The sequence below is a fragment of the Cololabis saira genome, chromosome 14, assembly GCF_033807715.1.
Source record: "Cololabis saira isolate AMF1-May2022 chromosome 14, fColSai1.1, whole genome shotgun sequence".
Lineage (NCBI taxonomy): Eukaryota > Metazoa > Chordata > Actinopteri > Beloniformes > Belonidae > Cololabis > Cololabis saira.
This window is the reverse complement of record NC_084600.1, coordinates 21,684,007-21,706,117: the sequence shown is the minus strand read 5'-3', so window position 1 is coordinate 21,706,117 and position 22,111 is coordinate 21,684,007. Positions and strand designations below refer to the sequence as shown.

General features: G+C 42.7%; 2 protein-coding genes across 3 annotated transcripts in view; both read left to right on the top strand.

Annotated features, from left to right (window-relative positions):
* The window catches only part of LOC133459823 (carbohydrate-responsive element-binding protein), a 29,350-nt gene extending 12,181 nt beyond the window's left edge, over positions 1-17,169 (top strand). The window contains exons 6-17 of one of the 2 annotated variants that reach the window (XM_061740127.1): positions 3,980-4,157; positions 7,290-7,370; positions 10,316-10,467; positions 10,576-11,179; positions 11,276-11,349; positions 12,413-12,671; positions 14,006-14,121; positions 14,267-14,389; positions 14,631-14,758; positions 14,858-14,981; positions 16,296-16,425; positions 16,520-17,169. In XM_061740127.1, coding sequence (XP_061596111.1) covers positions 3,980-4,157; positions 7,290-7,370; positions 10,316-10,467; positions 10,576-11,179; positions 11,276-11,349; positions 12,413-12,671; positions 14,006-14,121; positions 14,267-14,389; positions 14,631-14,758; positions 14,858-14,981; positions 16,296-16,425; positions 16,520-16,665 — 2,115 coding nt within the window. In that variant the 3' untranslated portion in view covers positions 16,666-17,169. Of the gene's footprint in view, positions 1-3,979; positions 4,158-7,289; positions 7,371-10,315; positions 10,468-10,575; positions 11,180-11,275; positions 11,350-12,409; positions 12,672-14,005; positions 14,122-14,266; positions 14,390-14,630; positions 14,759-14,857; positions 14,982-16,295; positions 16,426-16,519 lie in introns of both variants that reach the window. The other variant, XM_061740126.1, reaches the window with a different exon arrangement.
* A 3,708-nt stretch (positions 17,170-20,877) lies between these two features.
* Positions 20,878-22,111, top strand: part of srrm3 (serine/arginine repetitive matrix 3) — a 99,207-nt gene continuing 97,973 nt past the window's right edge. Inside the window, exon 1 of the mRNA XM_061740128.1 lies at positions 20,878-20,999. The gene's annotated coding sequence lies outside the window, so the exon portion shown is untranslated. The remainder of the gene's footprint in view (positions 21,000-22,111) is intronic.

Sequence of the window (22,111 nt, the reverse complement as noted above, 5' to 3'; positions counted from 1 at the left end):
CGTAATCAGAGCCTCGTTCCCATGATATATAAAAACGTTGATGGCATTGCTTTATATACGTTTACGAGGTATCATACTCCAATAAAAGTGTGCATAAATCCAGATAACGTTTTTAACATGTTTCAAATGTCTGTGAAAGAAGAGGTTTGTAGAACTTTTAAAGGAACATTACGCAGTTAAAAAAAGCCTATAAATATTATTGGATGGTAACAAGTGTTAACTTTTATAAGGGAGAAAAAATGGTGATGGTAATTAAAGTTAGCAAAGGGGGCAATGGAGCTTTTTCCACAATACATTTTAATTATAAGCCTTATAAAACTCAAAAATGTCATTACACTTATGTATTATCCTGGATAGGGTCCCGATAGACAAACAGAGGTCATTTGAACTTTGCAAGTGTATAAAAGTACAAATAGCTGTCAAGTCAAACTCCTCTCATTAGGTGCAAAAGGAGGAGGATTCAAGGCCTCTTCTCCCTAAACTTGCTTCTTTTGTCATAAATGTCTAAATAAATGTCTGGTCCAGCTGTATGGAAGCAGAGGAATAATGGGAGGATATAATAATGAAAGTTACATAACGTCAATAAAAGTTCCAGAGACTCAGGAATCTGTTGATGAACGACAATGATCTTCTGCACTGCGGGCAGTAGAACTTTAAAAACAGATGATTTAGTGGTGGAGAGCATTGGATGGACTTGAAAACACTTTGGAAACTCATTGTTACACACTGCATCAACTAACACCAGCCGAATCTCCACCAACAAGATCCGGAAATCGCTGCTGCCTCCTCGGGATCAGAGCTCGTTTAAGATGGACGGTGGAAAACTGGAAGTCTGCTCTGCCATCACGTCCTCAAAACAGACTCATTCTAAATGATCAATCATGGATGAGCAGTTGTGCAGGTTAGGGACCATCTGTCCTCCTATCAGCACACACTAGTGCACGTGTGAGGTTCATTTACACAATTCTGAGGGCAGAATGAACTATTTACCCACCGCTTTATTAGACCTGCCTGTTGATGTAAATAAGAGTGCAGACGTGGTCCAGGGGAGCTGCTGAAGGTCAAACTGCACATCAAAATGAGGAGGACAGGTGATTTAAGTGATTTGGGTCGCGGAGTCGTTATCGGTGGCAGACGGGCTGCCCTGAGCAGTTTAGAAACCGCCAATCGCCGGTGATTTTCCTGTGAAACGATTTCTATAATTTACTAAAGATGGTCAAAATAAAAAGAAAAGAGAAAATACCCTCCGAGTTCTTTGGGTTAAAATGCCTTGTTGTCGGGACACGTTTAGAGAACCAACATTTTTGGAAACACATTTTTGTCTGCACTGGGAAAAACAGCCCCTCTACAATTAAGCCTAATATTCCTTAAATTTAGTCGAAATTGTCTTATTTTAAGCAACAAAAGCTTTGCCAATGGGCAAAGTTTTCTTGGCTAGATTTTATTAAAATGAGAAAGACAGTCTTAAATACTTCTCTGGTCTTCTTGAAACGAGGGTTTTTTTTTACACTTCCAGGAAATGAGTTTTTGCAGTGTGACTGAACCAAAACACGAGACAGTCGATCCACCTTATCAGAACTGAATAACTTTGAGAATGAAATGGAGTCCAGGTGGCAGACATAAATCACAAAAGAGTATTCACTTGACATTTGTGTTAGAGGTCGAGCTCTGACAGTGAAGCAACATTACTATCGACTTTCCACCAACGGCGACGCTGCGGTGATGCAATCGCTTTGACCGAGTCTGAAACATGAGCACGGCCGCTGGAGGGGTCGTCACCGGGTCCCAGAGCGTGACACTGTCTGGAAAAATCCTTTCTTGAAGCCTTAACATAACTTCATAGCTCAGAGTTAAAGCTACTAGATGAGCTGCAGTCATTTCTTTCTCCCTTTAAATCAAATTCAGTCTATTTGAATGCTGTCAACGCATAAGAAAGGTCAACTGAGGGTTCTTCACAGCAAACAAGCTCAGTCAAACCCTTTTCAAGTCAAGTATAATCAGTTATCATCCAGTATATCCATCTAATATCTATTATCTATACCTGCGTATTCGTATTTCGGGGTGATTGGGCAGTAGACTTGTAGTTTAAACCGAGACACTACCAAGACCAGAGTGTCAAGACCAAGACTAGTTCAGCTCGAGACAGAGACCAAAAAAAAAGCCTAGTTATTTTGTCACCTTGCGTGAGTTGTAGAACATAAGCACCATACTGGGTTCAGCTGCTTAGTTTACATATGAGGTCGTATTCAGCTGCAGCACAATAAAACATAGAGAAGTGGAGGTCTTATGTGTGAACTCACTATAAATGTTTTCATCAATTAACTGAGATCAAATATGCGTAGCGACTGCACTACCGCTATTTCTACACTATTGGAGGATTGATTTGAATACTTTTAAGGACTGACATGACGACTACTAACTAGTCCCAAAGTCATCTAACAAAATAACCAGCCTCCTCTACCTCAGAAAAGTCTGATGAATTAAATCAGTAAATGTTACTGATTTAAATTGTACTTAATTTGTAGAAGAAACGTGAATTTTAGATATTAAAGATACACACAATCATCAACTTGAACTTGCATTATTTACCATTATAGTAGCCGGATTAAACTGTAAATCAGCATCATTGAAATGGCATAGACCTAATGCTTAATCAATCACAATGATATGCAAATATTATTCAAAGGCCAATGATGCCATATATTTATTCAAACAAGGCCGTTATAAACACTATACTGTAATTAAATACAGACACACGTGCAGATGCACCAAAACATTAAATTAAATGCAAAACACAAATAGTTTACAAAACTGTACATTAACAAGAGGAAGAACTGGTGATCACAACATTCTGTCACCTTGGTGTGCGATGGCATCTCATTTATCTGAGTCCGAGACATGGCGAGACCGAGAGACCCGAGGCTGCGACAAGACCAAGACCACAAAAAAGTGGTCTCGAGATCTAAAAGTCTATTGGGCAGTCACATCCAGTTTATTATAATCAAATATCTTAAAAATATCTAAAAAGCAGCCACGTTCCTCCTGCTTTTGGGAACCAAAAGTAAGCCGGCAGGTCGTTTGGTGCGACTTATACATTTATGGTTGCTAGGAGATGAATTCTCGCATCACTTCTGACTAAAAACGTAGCTGGATGTGTCTGTGCGTACAGCTGAAATTTCCATTTCGTGTCTAATCTCATATTGAAATACCCAACCCAGATGCAGGAAACCTCAAAATAAATAATGTAAACACTCGCCATCGGAAATGAGCAATTTAGAGGTTCATAGGTGTGTGTTGTTGAGGTGGAGCCGTTTACGCCGGAGGTCTGAGGTGCACATGTGTGCGACTCGCAGAATTAGGTCAGGGACAAAAGGCTGGCCCTCTTATTGAAATGGCGAGACATCAAAATCAAGCCGAATAATGACAACCTGTTAGGGGCTTGTGTTTTTGAACAATATGTCAAAACTACTTCTTTTTTTTTTATAACGCTCCACACACACACACAATCTCCCGCGAGGGGGATGTCGTCCGCTCAGACGTAATCAAAGCCGTTTCCGGCACAATCTGGGCTTCCCTATAAGAGCAGCTCCAGATCTAAAGAGCACGGTTGAGGCGGCGGAGAATATAGAGGTGAAGTGTAGTGCTTCGTACAAAGGGACCAGACTGACCGCGGAACTGCGTATTCTGTGAGTTTTTTGTCTTTTTTTTTAACTTTTTTTCTCCATAAGATGATGGTTAGTCGGGGAATATGAGTTAAAGGTTATCGAATTGTTGTTTTTGCCTGAAACTAGCAGTTCGGTGTTGTTCCTCCCTGTAATCGCAGACGTGTACGTTGCACATGTACAGACGGGGGGACTGCCTGCCATCAGTGCATCCGGTTGGGCTCGAACCCTTTCAGCCCTCTCGAGGTGGTGCCTACCTGCTTTCTCGCTGTCACTGGATTGATTTCTTGGTTGTGTGGGGGGGTGATGTGTTCCAGGGTCAGATCTGCCACGCAAAGCTGGACAAGCGATCCCATCAGATCTACCAGGAGCCTGTGGCTGCCCCGGCGGAGGCCCACATGTTTGACCTGGACTGCCTTCTGTCCGACATCTCCGACACTCTGTTCACCATGACACAGAAGCCGTCTTCCTGGACCAGCGACCACCACAACAGTGGTTAGTCCTCACTCTGCAATTTTCAGGATGATGTTCAGCTTTGACTTTTGTCTCAAACGTAGAATCAGATAACTGGAAGAGTTTGAAAGCAGACTGGGGAGCCGTGACCTTTGAGAGCTGGACTTTTATTGCCTTTTTCATTAAATAATGTCAGAATGAACCTTGCTATCTTAGTGACTTAGAAAGAATGTAATATACATGGAAGAAGAAAATACACCCTCTTATCTGATTAATGCATCACTTTAGCCTCAAAACAATCCTCTGGTCTTTATCACATTTTAAATTCAACGATGGCTCAGATGGACAACAATGGATGACTTATTACACAGCGTTGGTATTCCTCTGATAAAAATTAAAACAAAATGAGGACAAGGTGAACAAAAAAAGTACAAAGTACACCCTGTCTTTATTATCTTGTAAAATAACTCATCATTTTTGATATAAGGCTTTCAGTTTGGGAGTTTTGGAGGAATTTTGGTCCAACTTCTTTTTTTTTTTACTGTGTTTCTTTAGTTCTTTGAGATATATTTTTTAAAATCCATAGCTCTCTGACGGTCCCACCGCAGCCGCTCGGTCAGATTGTGGTGCAGATTTTATCTGGACCTTTTGGTTCACCTGGACTCCTCCCGTTCAGCTGCTCTGTTTCCGATTCCCCGGTGTCCTCGGGAGTATTTTCCTCTTCCTCGGCATGACGCAGTTTCATCCAAGCTTAAGCTGTTGGCAGATGGACTCGCCACCGGTGTACTCTGGTGTACCGAGGCGTGCATAAGGTGCACGGCTCCTGTGGCAGCAGAACAGTCACGCGCCTCCACCCCCGTGCTTGAGAGTTGCTATGAGGTGGTTGTGCTTATGTGCTGTTTGGTTTTACAGCGAACGTCTCCACTTTGGCTTTGTCTTCCCAAAACAATATTCCAGGCCTGTTACTGTTTGTTGCTAAGTTATGAGGCGTTCTCATGGCAACACTTTCAAACAAGTCATACTTGAGTTGTCCTCTAATTGTACTGTCATGGACTATAACAGCTAAGATGCTTACTGAAGCCTGTTGACTTGGGGATGTAGCTCTTGAGTACACCATCTTACCTTGAGGATGAATTTGCCTCCATTTTTTTCCACCTGAGAATAACCTTTAACCCTTCCCATATTGATAGGCAGCAACAGCTTTTCTAAGATCACTGCTGATGGCTTTCCTCTTTGGCGCTTGTATTATTATGTACCTGCAGAAGCAACTTTCCCAAACTTCTGCTTTTTTTGATTAGTGAAACAAGCAACTCCGACTCGCTTCTGCTCCTCTGCATCAGTCCAACGGTACTAAGCAGTGGGGGTGAACTTTGTCTTTCAGATAAAACTTCTGCACTTTGGCTCCACTTTTGATAAGTGAATTACATCATGTGTAATATTCAGTGTTGTTGTTCAAATTAGGTTTTATTTACTTATTTTTTAGATCTGGAGAGGATCAGAATTATATTTCTATTATGTTCAAATTTCAGATTTTGGCTGTAAGTAACATACTTAAACACGGCAATAGAAAGTATTTCAGTGTATCCAGTGATTAATGCTTTGAAGCTTCAACAGCCCTGTTCTCAGCCGATGTCTTACACTTGGATGACAGGATTGAACAGATCAACAGTTTGTAATGTTTTTATTCCTCATACAAATTGTTGTTTCCCTCAAAGTCAAGTCAGTTCTCATTGTTTATTTAGATATGACCGTTAAATAAGAGATTAAGATAAATATGCTAATTCTCTTTATTGCCAAATGTTAAATAAGAAGAGGGATATGACCACATCCAGCAGATGGTTTCCTTGGTTACTTGGTTCAAAGACTCAGAAAAGAATGTAAAAGTTTAACCTTATAATGCAAGATGTTGTTCCATATTTGATACATGAATTTCTGAGACCGTTGTACCAATCCCATAATATAAAACATAATATAAATACATTTGTACAATAAAAAGATAACAAATGATAAAAGAATGCATCAAATTACCTAGTCTATTCAAAATTATACAAAACATATTATTTTAAATCTGTTAAAGATAAGATTTGGGGTGTTTTTAATTCCAATACATAATAAAACACTTCCTTCACATCAACTTTACCTTAACTGAGTGTCTATTGGTTGCTGAAAAACGTTTAATTTTGTCTGGAAAACAAAACAGTATACAATGTATTGATTTTTGCTATTTAGAAGTGCTGTCACACAGACTTTGTAGCTTTCTTACAGTCAAGCTCTTTCTCTACTCTTTGTTTTCAGTTTTGTTTCTTAAACTAAACCAACATCTGTTCTTTTCTATAATTTAGGGGCTGTCGAGATGAAAGTGTTCACAATGTGTTGATGGACTCTCGCTTCAAAGTCGCTTCATGTAGCAGTACCGTTTCTGGCCACATGGGGGCAGCACATAACAAGTGCGCTCATGTGTCAGCCCCTGGCATAAGACCATAGACTAAAAAAAAACTAAAACAAGACATAAGATGCAGCAAAGTGCACCTCTAGTAGGGAAAAATTGGTATTGCAAGACGTGCTGAACGTCCTTTCATTAGCACAGTATCATCAGTGGCTCTTTTGTCAACTGTATGCCGCCTTGTGGACAAAAGTGGTATTGCTTCTTAGAGTGGCTCTATTGCTGTGAGAAAGTGCCATTAATGTAAGTTAATATATGAAAAGATTCCCGACCCAGGTCTGTTGCAGTTAATGGTGGAAATGCACCTCAGCTTTTTTATACAAAATGAATCAGGGAGCAGAAATCACGTCTCACTCTGAATAAGTGAAATAAATGAGTTTTCACTGGAGTGCATCCAGGCAAGTGTTTATCCATCACTAATACCAGTTGTCATGGTAACAGTACATTTGTATTGGGCACATTTGCCTTTATCTTTAATTTGTAGAAAAATTCAAACGGATGACAAGATTAAAAATTGCAATTATTTTACGATCAGCTGCAGTGAAGGGCATTGAGCTGTTATTAATTCTGGTTCAAAATTAAATTGCTTGTCAGTTTTAGTAAAAATATTTTTCTTGGGCACGACTGCATATTTGTCCCTAGGTCTGGCTGATGAGTCAGTAGTTCAGCCTACAGTACCCGCTCCACGGATAAATAACCCCCTTTAATGAAATATTTCTGTGTCTTCTCAGCGTACACCAGCAATGCAGACGTCATCCAGCCGGGCCTGACTCCTCTGCAGCCCAACCTGGACGATTTCATGGATATACCAGGTACTCTTCACCCGTCCATCCCTCTGTTCATGTGTCTGCTTGTCTGTTGACTGGATCTTCACATGCTGTCAAGGATAACAGCAGTTATCCATCCACCTCCTATTCTTTGTGACACACCGTTAATATCACGGACCATACTTTACACCTGTATTCAGTACAGTCCAGAAAGAAAAAAAAAACAGCATGAAATCAAACTTCATAGCCGTTGCTTTGAAATATATTTTTTATACTTTTCTATTCATATCACATTTTTAGCTTGAGGGTTTTCCCAGATTCTGATTAACCACAGCATGAACTCCTCCTCCTCCTTTATACATGCTGCAAAATGATTAAATAATCAGATGTTTAAATCATCACTTAAGCTTCAATAATTCAATATATTTTAAATGCATTTTTAACATCTTATTGTTTGCTGTAGAAGATGATGAGAAACCACTTATTTTGCTTACATTGCATTTAATAACCATAATAAATATTTCTTAAAGTACCGATTAATCAAATGGCATGCACTTATTTCTTCTCGGTTTAACTAGCTCTCTAGTCTTTCATTTTATTATTTATGTTTTGGTCTTTTTTTGGCCCGTTTTGCCCAGAAGTTATTTGTTGCGTCTTCTTCTGCTGCATTATGGGGTCGTTTTACTGCAGGAAGAATCCCAAAATCCACATATTTCCTGCAGTAGTTGACGGACAACAAAACCCCGGCATCTGCCATTTCTCAATAGCAAGTATGCAGAGTTTGGATTTGTGCACTTGTTAGCTCGCATTTGGCGAGTACGGAAACCTCTTCGGAGATGTGGGAGGACCGTTAACCGGCTCACATGTCTCTGAAAACGCTGATAAATAAGCCACAAATCCGAAGTGAGAAAAACAACATTTTAACATGGAAACGTCTCACATTACATTCTGCTAAACCGCCACAACAGCCGTGTTTTAAAATGATATCCTGCAATTCTGAGTTTTCTCACCGGGCTTCATTGGAAGTGTTTTTGCTTGTTGTGAAGTGGTTTCTGGGATATGTGGGATCTACTGAAGTCACGAGCGGTCACATGAGGACTTGTTTTTGCAGTGATCTGCTACATCCCAACAATGACCTGTACGCAGTACATTCTGTACCTGCAGCGTGTGGTGGTCCACCCTCCATAAAATGGGTGGAGTAATAAATCCTCCAGCGATTTCATCCATCTCTTGATTTGGGGTAAAAATCCTGTTTAAAAATTCTTTGGTGAATCACTGATTCCTGAATTCTTTTGTAAGTTCATAAGTTTGGACTTGGCCACAGGTCTGGACAGTTGACGGCCGGAGAGAAGAGGAGCTTCGGGCTGGAGTTCATGTTCACATTCACACCGGCTGCAGCGTTCTGGCCTTTGTGATGCTCACGGTTTAGCAATGCAGCCGTCCTGCAGCAACCAGCATGCAACCTGCCCTCCACTGCACACTGCGAGTGTGTGTGGTATTCTTTGCGCTGGCAGCGCTGGCAGCGTCCTCTGAGATCAGCTGTCTGCCTCTCTTTTAGTCACAAGGCCCAGTGAGTTAATGAGTGTCTGTCGGAGTGACCGGGCCACGAGGTTAATTCACGCGCAGCCTTCCTCTGAGAAACACACAGAAACACAGCACGTTCTGCTGCTCGCCCCACCCAGATGAAAACACAGACATTCTGGTACGTATTCTCACATGAGTGCATGTTGATGACAGGCATTACCAGAACAAAAAATACAAAAAAACTTGAATTAGTGCTTTTCACATTCTTCAGATGTGAAGAAGCTGTTTTTAATCGCGAGCATCAGCTTGCCAGAGTCAGTTGCCGGCATGACTCCAAAAAAAACGTACTTGCAAGAGACGAAGCCAACACGTGGATTGAAAGCAACGTACAGAGAGCTTTGCAGTATTTTGGACGGGTGCAGACTGCTCATGCTTTGTTTAGTTGAATCAAAGTCACGACTGAAATATCAAGTAGCACACTCCTGTCAGTTCAGGAGGAAGCAATGAACGCTATTGATTGAATTTTTTATTTCTTTGTCTACATCTTGCTTAATACTCAAACAGCTTTGAAGCTTTTGTATCTAATATACAGGTTTTTTTGTATTTTGCTGTGTTTTTTAGAATTAAGATGCGTTTACACTCTTCACCGGTTGTTTATTCTTCACATTTATATGGAGACGTGGTCCAGCGTGTAATATTAACCAAAGTTGTTTTTTTAAATGATTTGGTCTGTGCAGCAACTGCCAGAATCTGGATTTATTTAGTGATTACACAGCGAGCATATAGATCATAGCCTGCTTCCCAAAGGGGCGGTCCCTGGGGTCGGCTCACAACCTAACGATTAGACCTGCCTATGCATAAAAAAATGGACACATTTTAATGTTTAAAGCACATATAACAATACATTCTTCTCATCTCTACGTTGATGCAGCAACTGTTTTCGCTGTTTCACCTAAAAAGAGGTTTTTGTTTTTATATCTTCTATTTATCAGTCTCTTACAGAGACTGGGGAATTGCTATGGATGTCATTGAAACATTGATAAAAGAAGAGCGGGGATGCCTCAGTCTTGTACAAACATAAAAACGAAAGGACCAGACGGTGGAAGTGCTCATTGCGTAATAGGAGACCCAGGCTTATTGCAGCGTAGCTAACAGCCGACTCAGAAGACTGGAGAGACTCCAAAAATAAGTCTGGCATTATTCAGGGTCTTGTCATATTTATAGTTTTTCCACCAGAGAGCACTGTCCCACTTTCTATGCATGCTGGCACAGCGGGAAAAAAGAATTGCTTTGTATAACAATATAAAAAAAACAAATACTATTCCTCTCCTGTATCTGATGTTTGTTTTTTCACTTCCTGAATACTATTTTTGTCGTTATCCTAAGTTCTGTGCTGGTTTTTCTCTGTTATGTTCGTTTGTTAGTAAATAACAGTCGGATTAACACTCCACTTGCTGTCTTTGCAGATATTTTTATGAACTATCGCGGTCATCCGTCGGAGCAGACTGGTTTTGCTGACTGTAGCTATTTCGAGAGCTCATCCAGCTCCACGTTTGCTCCCGTTCCCTCCTTTGTGGAGACAAGCCCTCAGCTGCTTATCGACACCCAGCTGGCTAAGGTTGTACTGCTGATAACTTCCTCTCCTGCTGCATTTTTCCCGGAAGACAATAAATGCAACATATTTACAAACTGTTTCTAATGTTTTTTCTGTTGTTGTTGTTTTCAGCCCAGCGGGCCATCTGACAGTTTGCCCCAGCCCTCTGCAGCCAGTCAGTCAGAGCAGCCCAGGCTGAGGCAGGACTGCCGTGGATACCACTCACCGGGCATCACATCAGCAGCTATGCCGTATGGCCATCAGTCCTACCATGATGCTCCTGTTTCCCTAGTTTTCACCGGCAACGCCGAGCCGCTGGCCTCTGCTAGCGTTCCTTTTCTGCATTCGATGCCCTGCCACAAGTTTGGTTACTACACAAGCACCAGCGGGGTTTCTACCGTCATCACCCACACCGCCTCCACCGCGGGCGCTCCGGCCTCCGCCCATCAGGCTCACGGCTACTCTCAGGCGGCAGATGCGTACTCCCAGAGCCACGGCCACCCTCTCAGCTATCCGGCCGCCACGCCTGACCTGCTCCACACGGCGCTCCCTTCTGCAGCCCACCGTTTCTCCGTCCCACAGCAGGTGGCCGTCTCCGGGGTCAGAGGCAAGCACAGGCAAAAGGCCGGGGGGCCGAGGACAGCTGGCCCCGCCGCGGCGCTGCCCGGCCCCGCGACCTCTGCCCCCGCGCCCACCAGCTGCCTGGCTAAGCTGCTCTCCTCCAGCACACGGGAACGTAAGTTACCTCAGTCACTCCTGCAACTGCTGCTCGCAGAATAAATATGAAATGATCTCATCACAGTTTGAAACGCTGTTTTTTTCATGCTTTCAGGAAAGCCAACGCTGGGATTTAATTCTGCTCTGGAGACGACCAAAAGTCAGAGCGTAACGTCAACCAGCTCCTTGGTGAGCCTGAAATTACAGTAATCGTGGTGGTTTGAATCGTGGTGGTTTGAATTGTGATGATTTTCCACATCAATCCATACCTCTCAAGTTTTGGATGTAAAAATATGGGAAATTTCCACCCCCCGCTGTCCTACCGGCCCAACTGAGGTCCAATATTTTACATTTTAAGACAGATTTATGAAAAATCTAAAATAACTACCCGTCAACCACTTAAAAACTACAACTATGTGCTCGCAATCTGATGATCCGACCTTTGTTGACACTGAAATGCTGTGGACATTCCTATGTATGTAATTCCTATAATAGAGCTTTAATGAAAACACAAAGAGTTTTAAGGCACATTTATTTATTTTAAATATTTTCAGTTTATATACACATTGGTTGTCTTCAAGTGAAACATTTACATTTTCTTTTAATTTGTCATTTTCACTCATGTGGCTCTCTAACATTCACTGACTCATCACAGACACAGGTTTCTGAGCCCCATCCTGCTCCTCTTTAGGAAAGTAAATTTGGTTTCCCATTTTTAGAGATATTTACACGAAGTCTTCGCTTTTTGGGCAGAAATGCCTCCTCTCTTGTTACATCCATCCATCTTTGATTGACACTAGTTTGCTCCGGTTGTCACCAATAACCTCGCGAGAACTGCCATCCAGAGTACAGCAGGTCTCACAAGGCTAGTGACAATTCAGTTTGCTGTTTAAAGATGATTATATTATAAAACGGGAAATTTACGGGAAAACACTAATACGGGAGGACAGTGGGAAAGAGGGGTCAAATACGGTAGTTTCCCGGCCAAAACAGGAGACTTGACAGGTATGCATGAATCTGCTTGTTTATTTGAGAGTTTCACTATTGATCTGAACTCAGTGGAAGTTGCACCTCATTTTCAGGGTTTTTGCTTCAGTCTCATATTTCAGCCTGCAGTTTACTTGTCTGGCTTCACCTTAACATTTTAACATTTTAACTTTTAGATTTCTTCCTTCATTTATGGTCCACATGGCTTTCCTTTCATTTATGTGTTGGACTCTTCTGAGGGTATTTTTTCTGTGTTCCTCAGCAGACGGGCAGCGGCGCTCATGTTGGCGGAATGTCATCACAGCTGCAGCCTGGAGGCGGTTGGCACGAAGCGCTGACATCCCTGCACAGCCAGAACCCTGCCGTGGTCCACGGTGGACCCGCCGTCGGCCCCTCCAGAGGCTCAGCGGTGTCTGCCCTGCTCACCCGAGGCTCCACGCACAACGGCACAACCCTCCTCGTTCCCAAGACCGAGAAGCTATCACCTGTCCAACTCTACGGCGCGGACAGGAGCAACTTGAGCGGTAAGCCCTTGCTGCTCTGTGGAACACATCTCACTAACACTCCATCACTTCTCGCCGAGGAGAATCCTGCAGGATGATTCAAAGACGGCGATGTGTCAGACTAACTGAGTGATTGTGGGGTTGGAGCCTAGTGGGCTGATCTAGAGCTCTGCCTCAACATAGCATGTTTAGATATTCAGCAGGAATTTCAAGTAATCAGGAATTTGTGGCGGCTTTCATGAGACGTTCATGTCTTGACAACATCAGAAAATTGTGCACGTCTGTTATGCATCAATATAAGTAAAACAGTTAAAAGCATATGCACCTGCAACAGCTGGTGTAGAACAGGGGTTTGTTTTTGCATTTATAGCTACTCTAAACGCTCACTCTGACTTTTGCTGCAGCAAAAATGTCCAAGAGTAGTAAAATGCAATGGGACAAGCCAAAAAAAAACACATTTCACATTGCAGCTGATCTATTTGACTGTGTAAGTTTACGTATGAACTTAGATGTTAGAAGTAAGTGAGTGACATTTATTTTTAGAGCACCTTTAATAGACACCAGTCACAGATCACAAAGTGCTTTACATACAACATAATAAAACATGGTAGTGGGTTGGAAGAGGGTGAGCAATACCCAGGACTGACTTGGGGAGCACTGGGTGAAAAATGGGAAAAGATTGGGGATAAAAATATAAAAAACAAACAAACAAAAACATGGTAGTGATAGATTTAAAAAAAGCCACAGCGTGAATCAGCTTGCATCACATGAAAGTCTGTCTGAAAAAAAATGTTCTCAGCTGTTTTTTAAAAGCGTCCTCTGAGACTATAAGACGGAGAGGAGGCGGTAGAGCGGTCCAGAGTCTCGGTGCCACCACCCCAGCAGCCGGATCACCGCGTCTTTTGAAGTGAGATGGAGGCACCAGCAGCAATCTCTGCTCAGATGACCTCAAGAGAACAACCACAAGAGTACAGGCTCAAAAATGCTCGGGGGCTATTTCATTAAGCACTTTGAATGTTAACGCAAGAATTTCAAAACTCCTAAAACTGAATGGAAGCCCGTGAAGGTTTTTGAAAACCAGAGTAATGTGGTCTCTCTTGCTGGAGCTGGATAAAAGGCGTGCAGCTGCATTTTGAACAGACTGCACGCGATTCAGGGATATTTTGTTCTGACAGGTGAAAAGAGAATCATGGTAATCCAACTGTGAACAAACAAAGGGAAGAATAATAATTTCCATTTCTGCCTCAGAAGTATAATTTCTTTGTTTTTCAGTGTTTGCTAGATGGAAAGAAGCTGAGTGAGTCAGCTGCTGCACGTGAAGTTAGTACTATCACTTACATGTTTGTTTCTTTCAGTTCCTTTTCCAGCACATCTGGGTCAGAAATCTCCACCAAACCCTTTAGACAAAGCGTCCAACCCTGAGTCCCCGCAGTCAGGCTTCTCAGGACATGGAAAGACTGAAACAAGTAAGGTAGGACATGCACTCTCATCTCATGCACAAGCAAGTCATTTTTCAGATCAAAGTATCATCAGATCTCCTTTGTTTGTCTCTGCTCTCTGAATGTTGGGGTGGATTGTGGGTCTGTGTGCGCTCCTCCGGGCCATGCCTTCTCCAGCAAACAGAGACCAGGAGGATAACTCACATCTCCGCCGAGCAGAAGCGCCGTTTCAACATCAAGCTGGGATTTGACACTTTACACAGCCTCGTGACAACCCTCAGCTCTCAGCCAAGCATAAAGGTAGTCTGAGAAGATGAGCAGCTGCATTTACAGATAAATGTGCTGAGAGGTGGAGGCGGCGAGCATCAAAGAGCAGCGAAGCCGCCGCCGAGCTTAACCGGGAAACCTGCAGTGTGTGACTGTAATTGCAGCTGAGGAAACATTTCATACAAAGGAATGTGACCGGAGTAACACTGGAAATGTGTGTGTCACTATGGCATGTGGTCTGCATGTGTTGTAATCCGTTTGTGTCCCGGCACAGATCAGCAAAGCCACCACGCTGCAGAAGACTGGCGAGTACATCAGTAAGATGCAACAGGAGAGAGCTCAGCTCCACGAGGAGGCCCAGAGACTCAGAGATGAGATCCAGCACCTCAACTCTTCCATCAAGTGAGACCTGGAGATAATCTGACTTGTTTTAGACTGAAAACATCCGTTGTTGCTCTAAAACCCCGCTGAGTTGTTGACTCGGTGTGTCTCGCCCTGCAGCGCTTGCCAGCAGCAGCTACCGGCCACCGGCGTTCCCATCACGCGGCAGCGCTTCGACTACATGAGGCAGAAGTTCCGGGAGTATGTCCGGGCGCAGACTCTTCAGAACTGGAAGTTCTGGATCGTATCCTTATGACTGTAACACCACCTCGAACCACGATCAAACCTTTGCACACATGTATTTCAGACTGGATGTCAACAAATTAAAAGAAAATACATTTAAAGACAGGAAAGATGTAAAATGATAAACAGAGCAACATAAAAGTCATCTTTCCTCAATCAGAGAGGAGATATTGAGTTAAATAGACACATTTCTCCTGCTAACAGATAAATTGAGGGTTTCGTTACGTGTGATATTGAAACAAAGTTCAGCAAATCTGGAGATTTTTTAGCTTTTAAGCTGCACTGCTTTAATAAAAGACAATTCTGTTGTTGAAAATGCGGACGTGGGTCAGCAACACTTATGAAAACCAGATTCAGTCAAAGGCACAGTCGGACACGTTGAGAATCGGCCATTAAGAAAAAAAAACACCAGGAGGCAGTACATTTACATCAGGTCAATGCAGCCATAAACAGTGCATAAACAGTCCCCCCAGAAAGCTGCAGAAAGCTCTTATTTTGCATTAAATGATATGTTTCTTTTTCTTGAGTCAAGATAAGTGCAGTTCATATTCTACCTTATACATGCTGTTGCTGTAAATAAACCTCTTAACTGTTGCATTCAATGACCTGAATGTCACCCAGTCTGGTGAGAACATGACTTCGTTGTATATGAAGAATTTAAAGCATATACACATAAGACACCTTATAATGACATTATTAACACTCTGAAATTGCAACCTAATGAGCCCATCACAGTAACTGGTATGCAAAATATCATTAACATGTTGCTGCCTTCTTTCTTCCAGTTACTGTCAGCAGGTGACAGATGGTTGCAGCAGAAAATGAGAACAAGTGATAATCTGTTTCTGTCGTTACGGTGAAGTGTGTCAAACATATTACTATTCATCCTGTCAAACTTTCCAGAAAACACCAAGTTAATCAAATTAACCTCCATTTGCTACAATGGGATGCTATTATTTGAAAGCTTGCTAACACCCCACAGTGTGAACTTCTTGAACTACTGAGTAACGGACCTATCTGGATGGGTTTTTTGAGTACAGTTTAGCGTGCACATGTGCAAGGTTACGTCTAAAGACGGGGAAAAGATAAACAGCCGGGAGGAGATCACGGTGGAAAACTGGAATGCTTCAGACTGTTCATGAGTGTCAGATCACAAGTGTCAAGAAGCTAGTGTGACTTGAGTCCAAGTCAGAGTCTTCATCTCTGAGAATGTCACATAAAAGAAGTCAGAACGCAGTGAGAGACGCACATCGCTAGTTTTATTAACGATTACGGTTCACACCAGCAACGCCATCTTTCCTTACCTCAGCATCAGTTCAGCATCATCATCGAGCCTCTGTTCGAGTCCTATAATGGAATGGTGTCCACTGCCAGCGTGGAAGACCTGTGTCGGTCCACTCTGTCCTGGCTGGACCAGCACTGTGCCCTGCCTGCCCTGAGACCCAGTGAGTCCCTTCTAACTGCAGTACAGATCTCAGCCCTCTATAATCCTATCATATGGGCTATAACACGTTTGTTCACTGTCTCGTTTGTTTCCAGTGGTTCTGAGTTCACTCCGTCTCCTGAGTACCACCACGCCCATCTTGACAGACGCAAGCTTACTGCCGGAGCAGGCCGCTCTCGCCGTCACCCAGGGTGACCCTGCCGCTGCCATGGACCACTCCTTTCAGCCCGCTCAGCTGTAACACGCGCCGCTGACTGACCTTTGAGTACAAGACTCGGTGGAAACCCACAACAAGACCCAGAGTTTCCACGGGTCCATGAGCAGCCGTGGACTCAACCCTCAGCTCCAAAACTGTTAACTCTGTTGACAAAGATATTTCCAATAAAACTGACTGGGCTGCAATACGCATGTGTTGTGGTGCATTCAGGATTTACGAGAGATAAATGTGATTAATGCCTGCAAACTGAACTGTTTCAGAAACAGGAAGTGGAGCGTTCACTTGTCTCTGAAACTCACCCGGAGATGCCAATGTCACCAAAGAGCCAAGACAGTATGAGAAAAAAAAAATGAAATCTATTTACTTTGATTCTTCTATATATGCTGAAAATGTGAATCCAAAATATTTCATGTTTCCACTTGTCAGCTTAATTTAATTTGTTAAAATACATCAATTTTTGAATTTCATCATAATTTTCAATGAATCTTCAAAAAGGTTTGGACAATAAAGCTTTTTTCCACTTTGTAACTTGTCATTTCTTCTCACTATATTTCAAATACATTCTGGCAGTGAGGATACCAAGGAGTGATACATTTCAGTTATTTCTTTGTTTTTGAAAGCATGTCTTAAGTTGTGCAATAGACCAGCCTTATCGTTAAACTTTTCACATCCTATTTCTTCACACATTCTGAAGTTGAGGTCCAGTGCCTGTACTGTCTTCTTCCGCAGCCGTGTTTTTGTGATGTGTGCAGAGGGTGGCTTTGACTTGTCTTGTTGAAAATCAATGCACTTGAAGACACGTGTTGCTCTGAAATCTCACCGTGCTTTTCTGCTTTGATTCTGTCATCGCAGGAGTGTAAAAGACTTGCAGCTGATCACCATCTGAGGGATCAAAATGATCAAAGGTTGCAAGTGTCCAGCTTGAGCTTTTACCTTTGTCCTTTACACTGAAAATCCAACAGAGTCCTTGAATCATTTCAGGATGCTATGCTCTATAGAAGGAAAAACAAGAGCACCCTTCCCAACTTTAAGGAACATTACTTTTAAACATTGTAATGACTTCTGGATAGAGGACCTCGATGAAAGCAGCTTTTCATTAATATTGCTTTCTTCACAAATAAAGAACATGTAATCACATTGTCTACAAATTACTAAAAGTCACATTAAAACTACCGGTAAGAATACATTTTTTTTTTGTTTTTTGTTTTTATTTCCCTGGTGTCAATTTAATTCAATTGTATTTATACAGCGTCTATTACAATACAAGTTCTCTCTAGGCACTTTCCAGAGACCCAGAACATAACCCTTGAGCAATTATTACACAAACATAAACAATGGCAGGTAAAAACTCCCCTAGTGGGAGAAAAACCTTAAGACAAATAGTGGCAAGGAAAAACTCCCCTTTTATGAGGGAAGAAACCCCCTCATGTCCCCTCTTTTTCTGATTTGGGGCTGTACTTCATTTTTTTCATTATCTGTCTACTTGCACATGCCAAAAGAAACGGGAAGCACCAGTTGACAAGTGCCGCTCTTCTTGATTCCTTGCACATTTCTGCTATGATTTTCTTTATAAATGATATTGCCGTCATTGTTTGTTAAAATATACACTGATTTCCTTATTGTCATAATAGAACTCATATTTTCTCATGCTCTGCTGCTTACAATAAAAAACAAAACAAACAAACAAATGTTGGCAGTTTCCAAAGTGGATTTTGCAGACCAAATCAGTGGTGTGGAGTGGTCTACATCTATCCTAGCAAAATTACACATAGTAAAGGATGGTCTGACCTGGTAATTATGGATAAAAGAGCTGTATTGCTGCTCTGATTTGATATTTAAACATCTAAGGTGTACAGTACAGTTTCTATTAGCATCCCCCCCTCGTGTGAAGTTTGTCTTTTGAAAGATATCATGTACAAATTAGAAATGGAACTGCCCCTCAGATGGCATGCAGAGCTGAGGCTGAGCTCCTTTGTATAAAAACTTAAAAAGAGTCACCCCTCTCCTCCCAAACTAGACAGGCACAGACTGCAACGGACAATCAAGTCTGTGGAGAGGATAATTAGGACTAACCTCCTATCTATCCAGGACCTGTACTTATCCAGGACCAGGAAACGGGCAGGTAACATCTCTGCAGACCCCTCACACCAGGACACAGTCTGTTTGAACTCCTCCCCTCTGGACGGCGCTACAGAGCTCTGTAGCCAAAACCTCCAGACACAGAGACAGTTTCTTCCCCCAGTGTTGCTCTGATGAACTCTCATCACTCATAGAGTCTCAGAGTAATCAACCACTGTGCAATAATAATAATAATAATAATAATAATAATAACCACAATCATATGCTGTAACAATGCACCTTTCAATAACCATGTCTACCTCATACTGCTGCACCTTTCACTTAAAAAAAAAAAGAAGTTTATATACAGTATGTTAATAAAGGGCAGCACGGTGGCTTGGTGGTTAGCACTGTTGCCTCACAGCGAGAAGGTTCCTGGTTCGACTCCCAGGCCCGGCGGGAGTCTTTCTCTGTGGAGTTCTCCCCCGTGCTTATAGCTTCCCCGGCTTCCTCCCACAGTCCAAAAACATGCATAGCAGATTAATTGATTATTCTAAATTGCCCGTAGGTGTGAGTGTGAGTATGTCTGGTTGTCTGTCTGTATATGTGGCCCTGCGATAGACTGTCGACCTGTCCAGGTGAACCCCTGCCTCTCGCCTGAAATTAGCTGGGATACTCAAACTCAAACTTTATTTATTTATATAGCACCAAACCATACAATATAAATGCAACACATGGTGATTTACATGCAGAATAAAATAACAATCAAAAACACAATTTAAAACATCCCATACGACCCCACCCCCCACGCGTACACACACACTCACTCACACTCACACTCATATACATGTGCACACACTCACACGCCCACACACACACACACACACACACACAGTAAGTGGACTGGTGACAAGGCTTAGCACTAACGATCCAGGTGAGGAAAAACACTACCTATGGGTGGCCATCCACACCGAGAGGCATCACCGACCACGACCACAAGGAGCATCGCCACAGAGACCCCCCCAACCCGGACAGACCGGGGCAGACCCCACACAGAAGGCTACCCAGGCCTGAGGGACCCCCATGACGACACCCCCATGGGCAGAGCAGACACACCTCCCAGTGTGGAGGACCCCCCTGAGGAAACACTGGAGCTAAAAACTAAAAGATTAAAAGAAAGTAAAAAATGCCTAAAAGTGTAAAATTTTAGAGAAATCTATACAAAACTTAAGATGAATAATAAATAACATAAAATAAAAAGTCACTAAAATGGATTAAAGTTTTAAAAATAATAACAAAGCTAAAGAAGTAAACACAATAAATAGCTGAAAAGACTAGGTAAATGAGATCAGATAAAAGCCAAACTAAAAAGGTGTGTCTTGAGCCTCCTTTTAAAAATATCAACGTTCTCTGCGGCCCTGAGGTTCTCTGGCAGGCTGTTCCGTAGATAAGGGCCATAATGGCTGAATGCAGCCTCATCGTGGGTTTTGGTCCCGGTTCGGGGAATGATTAAAAGGCCGGTGCCAGAGGACCTCAGGGTCCGTGAGGGTTGATACGGTAAAAGCAGATCAGATAAATAAGATGGCCCAAGACCGTTAAGACTTAAAAACCAGTAAAAGAACCTTAAAATCAATCCTGAAGCGGACGGGGAGCCAATGCAGCGATTTTAAAACAGGTGTAATGTGCTCCCGCCCTCTGGTCCTCGTCAGCACGCGAGCGGCTGAATTCTGTAGTAATTGTAGGTTCTTAATACTCTTTTTAGGAAGACCAGAGAGCAGGGCATTACAATAATCTAAACGACTACAGATAAAAGCATGCATCAGCACCTCCGTGCTGGCCTGAGAGAGAAACGGGCGGACTCTGGGATAGGCTCCAGCAGACCCCCGTGACCCTGCAAAAGGATAAAGCGGGTATAGAAAATGGATGGATGGATGGATGGATGGATGGATGGATGGATGGATTGATGGATGGATATGTTAATAAGAGCTGTCATTTGTCATTTGTCATTTGTCAAATTCCCTGTCTTGTTGACCTGACTTGGCCAATAAACCTGATTCTGATGTCTTTTTTCCTCCCACTTCAGTCAGCTCAATGTCACCTTGTGCTGCAGTACCACCTCCGGCGTGAAGGGTGGCGCTGTGCGCCGAGCTTGGTGTTCCCGGAGCTGCTGGGAGCGCTGTCCACTTCAGCACCACAGAGCGCAGCGGAGCGGCGGAGGAGACCCGGCTCAGCATCAGCACCAGCAGCACCGGCGCCGCCGCAAAACACTCAACAATACACGGGGAACCGAGGCAGACGAGGTAAGAGTCCCCACAAGAAGATAAAAACGGGGTTAAGTTGTGGCACAACCCTTCCTGGGTCGTAAACACCGACTGGACACGCGAAGGCGTGTTGACGTCCCGCTTGCGCCGCTTATAGCCTGAATTATGGTTCTGCGTTAAATCGACGCAGAGCTTACGCCGTAGTATACGGCGTAGGGTACGCGGCGACGCGCATGGTACGGTGCCGTAGGCTCTGCGTTGGTGTAACGCGGAACCATAAATCAGCCCTATGTCGGGCTACGGTCGGCTTGATGGAGACAAAGACCCCACTGCTGGAGACAAAGCTGTGTTTGGCTCCTTCGCCTCGCAGATGCTGCTGTTTTTCACAACTCTGCCGTTTATTTTTGGCCGTCTTAAAAGCGTCTCAGCTGCAGGATATGTGATGTCTGCGCAGCCATGTTTGTGAATTAAAGGGCGTATTGTTTTGTTAAGCCGCCCACACTCGCGTGTTTACCTGCGGAACTGGTGAGATATTTATTATCTACATGTTTACCTCCCTAAAGCTGTGTTTTAATGTGTGGTTTTTGTTGTCTTTGAGTGTAAAAAAGGAGATGATCTTGAATATTGGACGCGTATTGATGGTGAATACTTTGGAAAAGTTGCTTGACACGATGGTGTTATGGTAGGCTACTGTAGTTGCGCAGAAAACTGTATGTATTTATAACGACACTTAAAATTAGATTATAAACTGTAACTTGACTTGTTAATTCCCAAATTTGAGGCTCATTAGTTTGAAGATGGTTTATTTGTAATTGAGACAGATGACGGGCATCACTTGGTGTCATCTGACCTTTCTACATTCAGTCCATTTAATAGAAGTGTTTATTAATTGATTTTTATGCGTGAAAGTCACAACTTAAGGGGTGATTTGCAGTTGTGAAGGCCTGGGCACCTAGTTATTTAAAATCAACCTGTATAAACTAATATTTTTTTAGAAATAGTTATGAAAGCAAGATTTTCTGTTGTATTTGGAAACAGGGGAGGTAAGACTGCCTATCATTCATTCATTTCATTTTATTCTTTATTTCATTCAAAAAACAAAACAATTTAATACAAACACAAATACAAATGTTCCTAACTTATGAATGAAA